Source organism: Antechinus flavipes, chromosome 1 (genome assembly GCF_016432865.1).
Source record: "Antechinus flavipes isolate AdamAnt ecotype Samford, QLD, Australia chromosome 1, AdamAnt_v2, whole genome shotgun sequence".
NCBI classification, from domain to species: domain Eukaryota; kingdom Metazoa; phylum Chordata; class Mammalia; order Dasyuromorphia; family Dasyuridae; genus Antechinus; species Antechinus flavipes.
The window spans coordinates 295800-300496 of record NC_067398.1 but is presented as its reverse complement, the minus strand read 5'-3'; the positions used below and the strand labels follow the sequence as shown (position 1 = coordinate 300496).

At 37.4% G+C, this 4697-nt stretch overlaps 1 protein-coding gene across 1 annotated transcript; it reads right to left on the bottom strand.

The window, feature by feature from the left end:
• LOC127549214 (zinc finger protein 658B-like) lies at positions 1 to 4117 on the bottom strand. The gene has a single exon (XM_051977061.1). It carries the CDS (start codon positions 4070 to 4072, stop codon positions 2312 to 2314), a length of 1761 nt encoding a protein of 586 aa, XP_051833021.1. The 5' UTR covers positions 4073 to 4117; the 3' UTR covers positions 1 to 2311.
• Between the last annotated feature and the right edge of the window lie 580 nt (positions 4118 to 4697).

Here is a 4697-nt window from a genome sequence, read left to right as displayed (position 1 = left end):
ATATATATATATATATATATAATTTTTAAGTACAGCAAGGTTACATTCTTTCACAAGCAATATCTGCATCAGTAATCCAGACTCTTATCACTGAATGCCATTATGGGTCAGAGGTGTTCTTGAGTCAGTCAGTTCGGCTCAGTGAGATAAAGATGAATACATTTCTTTTATTTCTCTAATGTGCTGTGATTCATATCTATGGCAGGGGGCTTTGGAGAACTGAGTCACTCCTTAAACGTGCAATTCCCTTGAAATATTTTATAGGCTTTCTGGATTCCACACTTAAGCATGATCCTCAACACTCTGTAAATGTTCTTGAGATGGTGGGATTCCATCATATAGGATGGACGATCTGTGGTGAACATGTGAGACAAGCAAGAGTCACATGGGAAGGATAGAAATGCATCCATGTTCTATTTCAAATGGAAGAGATCACTGATCACATTGAGTATTTGAGGGAGTCACAGTGTTTTAATTCATTTAACTTACTTCAATCTGTTAATTTATATACCCTTAAGATCCTCTGAATTCTTCATATTCAATGGTCCTTAGGACACAATCAATATTCCAATATGTTCACATGCCACAATTTGTTTAGCCATTCTCCAACTGAAGAGTATTTTGTTTCTTTTTTCCACCTATATTGGTTTCTGCTACCAAAAATTAAAACAAAGAGAACCAAACTAAAACACTGCAATCATAGTGTAATTTGAACTAGAATTTATGCCTTGCAGTGGGGTTTCTTGTGTCACAAAAGATGGGTATTTGATCACCTTTTAACAAACCCTAATAGCAAATGACTTTTCTTTTTTTTTTCTTTTTAAATAACTTTTTATTGACAGAACCCATGCCAGGGTAATTTTTTACAACATTATCCCTTGCACTCACTTCTGTTCCGATTTTTCTCCTCCCTCCTTCCACCCCCTCCCCCAGATGGCAAGAAGTCCTTTACACATGTTGAATAGGTTACAGTATATCCTGGATACAATGTATGTGTGCAGAACCAAACAATTTACTCGTTGCACAGGGAGAATTAGATTCAGAAGGTAGAAATAACCCGGGAAGAAAAACAAAAATGCAAGCAGTTTATATTCATTTCCCAGTGTTTTTTCTTGGGGTGTAGCTGCTTCTGTCCATCCTTGATCAGTTGAAAATGAATTAGCTCTCTTTATCGAAGAGATCCACTTCCATCAGAATACATCCTCATATAGTATCGTTGTTGAGGTATATAATGATCTCCTGGTTCTGCTCATTTCACTTAGCATCAGTTCATGTAAGTCTCGCCAGTCCTCTCTGTATTCATCCCGCTAGTCATTTATTACAGAACAATAATATTTCATAACATTCATATACCATAATTTACTCAACTATTCTCCAACTGATGGGCATTCATTCATTTTCCAGCTTCTAGCCACTACAAACAGGGCTGCCACAAACATTTTGGCACATACAGGTGCGTTTCCTCAAATGACTTTTCCCAACAGCTAGACCAATTCATAGCTATGCACATTTATTTTGCCACTAATCCTATAGCTCCCCAAAATTATTTTGAACAGTTGGAGTCACCACTACCAGTTTGATAGATATAAGCTGAAATCTAAGAGTTGAAATTTTTTTATTCTTCAAAACATCTCAATTTATTTTTTCCCTGAATGAAAATGGCAAATCTATTTCATTAAATGCAGATTTGTTCATTTAGGAATGCAGTGCAAATTTCCTAACTCACCAATGATCTATCTGGGTTTAGAATTCCCCATATCTTTCTGTCTCTTCAAACTCCAGTCATCTACAGATGGCTTAGTGAAGTAATCTATTAGCCCTAATCAGAAGTTGAGGATCCAGCAAGAAGTGGCAAAAGGAAATAGGGTTCATCTTCAAGCTCTTCGACTTCTTAGATTCCGCCAAAAATTTAGAACAAGAAGAGGCCTTAATTCTAATTTAAATGCCCCAAGACCCATTAAGTGAAATTACTTGCCCAACATCACAGTGGTACAGAACCCAAATTTCAAATCATGTCCTCTGGATCCAAATCTAGTAATATTTCCATTTTCCCATGCTGCCTTTCAAATAAATGATCCAGTGGAAAAGAAGGATCCAATATGCTTAAGAACCTATTTGCTATCCCTACTCATCTTTTGTTTCCTTCCTCCCTATACCCTTGGGTTATGGCTAGAGAAGGCTAAATATAGAAGGAATCATCACCAGCACATCTTCGCCCAATGTTCTCCGTCTGATTCATGTTCTTCCTCATTTTACCTTTCTTCACAAATTTGGCACTAGCCAATCAAATTTTTATACAGCTCATTTCTTATTAGATACATTCATAAGATTTCTCTCCCATGTGAATTTTCTGATGTACAATAAGACTTATCTTATACCTAAAAGTCTCTCCACACTGCTCACATTCATAAGGTTTCTCTCCAGTGTGGATTCTCTGATGAGCAGTAAGAACTCCTCTTTGCCTAAAGGTCTTTCCACAATGGTTACATTCATATGGTTTCTCTCCAGTGTGGATTCTCTGATGTGCAGTAAGGACTCCCCTTTGGCTAAAGGCCTTTCCACATTGGTTACATTCATATGGTTTCTCTTCAGTGTGGGTTTTCTCATGTACAATAAGTGACCTATTGTCTATAAAGGCCTTTCCACATTGATTACATTCATAAGGTTTCTCTCCAGTGTGGATTCCTTGATGCCCAGTAAGACTTGTCTTATACCTAAAACTTTTTCCACATGGTTTACATTCATAAGGTTTCTCTCCAGTATGGATTCTCTGATGTCTAGTAAGACTTCCCCTTTGCCTAAAGGCCTTTCCACATTGGTTACATTCATATGGTTTCTCTTCCGTGTGGATTCTCTGATGTTGATTAAGTGATCTGTTGTCGGTAAAACCCTTTCCACATTGGTAACATTCATAAGGTTTCTCTCCAGTGTGGATTCTCTCATGGACAGTAAGACTTCCCCTTTGCCTAAAGGCCTTTCCACATTGCTTACATTCAAAAGGTTTCTCTTCAGTGTGGATTCTCTCATGTAGACTAAGTGATCTATTGTCTGTAAAACCCTTTCCACATTGGTTACATTCATAAGGTTTTTCTCCAGTGTGTATTCTCTGATGTGCAGTAAGAGTTCCCATTTGCCTAAAGGCCTTTCCACATATGTTACATTCATAAGGTTTCTCTCCAGTATGAATTCTCTGATGTGCAGTAAGGGGTCTCCTTTCTATAAAAGCCTTTCCACATAGGTTACATTCATAAGGTTTTTCTCCAGTATGGATTCTCTGATGTCTAGTAAGATTTGTCTTACACCTAAAAGCCTTCCCACACTGCTTACATTCATAAGGTCTCTCTCCAGTGTGGATTCTCTGATGTGCAGTAAGAGGTCCCATTTGCCTAAAGGCCTTTCCACATTGGTTACATTCATATGGTTTCTCTCCTGTGTGTATTCCCTGATGTACAATAAGAGCTCTTCTTTTTATAAAACCCTTTCCACATTGATAACATTCATAAGGTTTCTCTCCAGTGTGGATTCCCTGATGTCCAATAAGACTTTTCTTATATCTAAAAGCCTTTCCACACTGCTTACATTCATAAGGTTTCTCTCCAGTGTGGATTGTTTCATGTGCAGTAAGAGCTCCCCTTTGCCTAAAGGCTTTTCCACACTGTTTACATTCATACGGTTTCTCTCCGGTGTGGATTGCCTGATGTGCAGCAAGACCTCCCCTTTGTCTAAAACCCTTTCCACACTGCTTACATTCATAAGGTTTCTCTCCAGTGTGGATTCTCTGATGTACAGTAAGAGTGCCTTTTTTTGTAAAAGCCTTTCCACATTGCTTACATTCATACAGTTTCGCTCCAGTGTGGCTTCCCTGAGGTCCAATAACATCTCTTCTTTCTCTAAAACTCATTCCCATTTGTTTACGTTCATAATGCTTCTTTCCAGGGTGGATTACATCATGTGTCATACAGATTTCTGTCCAAGTAAAATCACAGAGACTATCACTCATGAATCTTTGCATGTGACTTTCTACCGCAGAAAGGCTTGTGTGTGCAGTAGTTTCTTTCATTTCAAGTCCCATATCTCCTTCTGAAAAACAATAGGAATAACAAACAATAAAGTAAATATGGACATCATATAGGTGTGTGTGTGTGTGTGTGTGTGTGTGTGTGTGTGTGTATCCCCTTCCTTCCATCAACAGAACAGAAACTCATTTATTTTCTATTTTCCAAAGAAAAGAGAAAAATCTAACATAAGCAGAACCAATCATTTTAAAATGTCATTAATTTCATCCCAAGGATGATTGAATTTCTAATAAGTTTCATATACAATTACATTGAATTCTCACAATAAATCTGTGACAACACTGAAAGTGGCTTCATTCTCCTTACATGTATAATTCAGATCATCAGTTCAGAAGGGCTGACTGATTTGACCAAATCCCAGTAGCTCAGACTAGAATTCATACCTTGTGAATGTGTATGCTCTGCAGATGCTATTTGACAAATTAATTCCACTCTCAATTTTCCCTTTCCCTTTAATTACCAGCCCTTTCAATCCTTTTTTATAGACATGTCATTGGCTGCATGTATACTAATTACTCAAATTACTTCATTTAAATCATACCAATAAGCATAACAGATTTCCCTAATGACCATTTTCTATTTTATTTTTTTCCCGACACATTATTTGAGGTTACTTCAGAA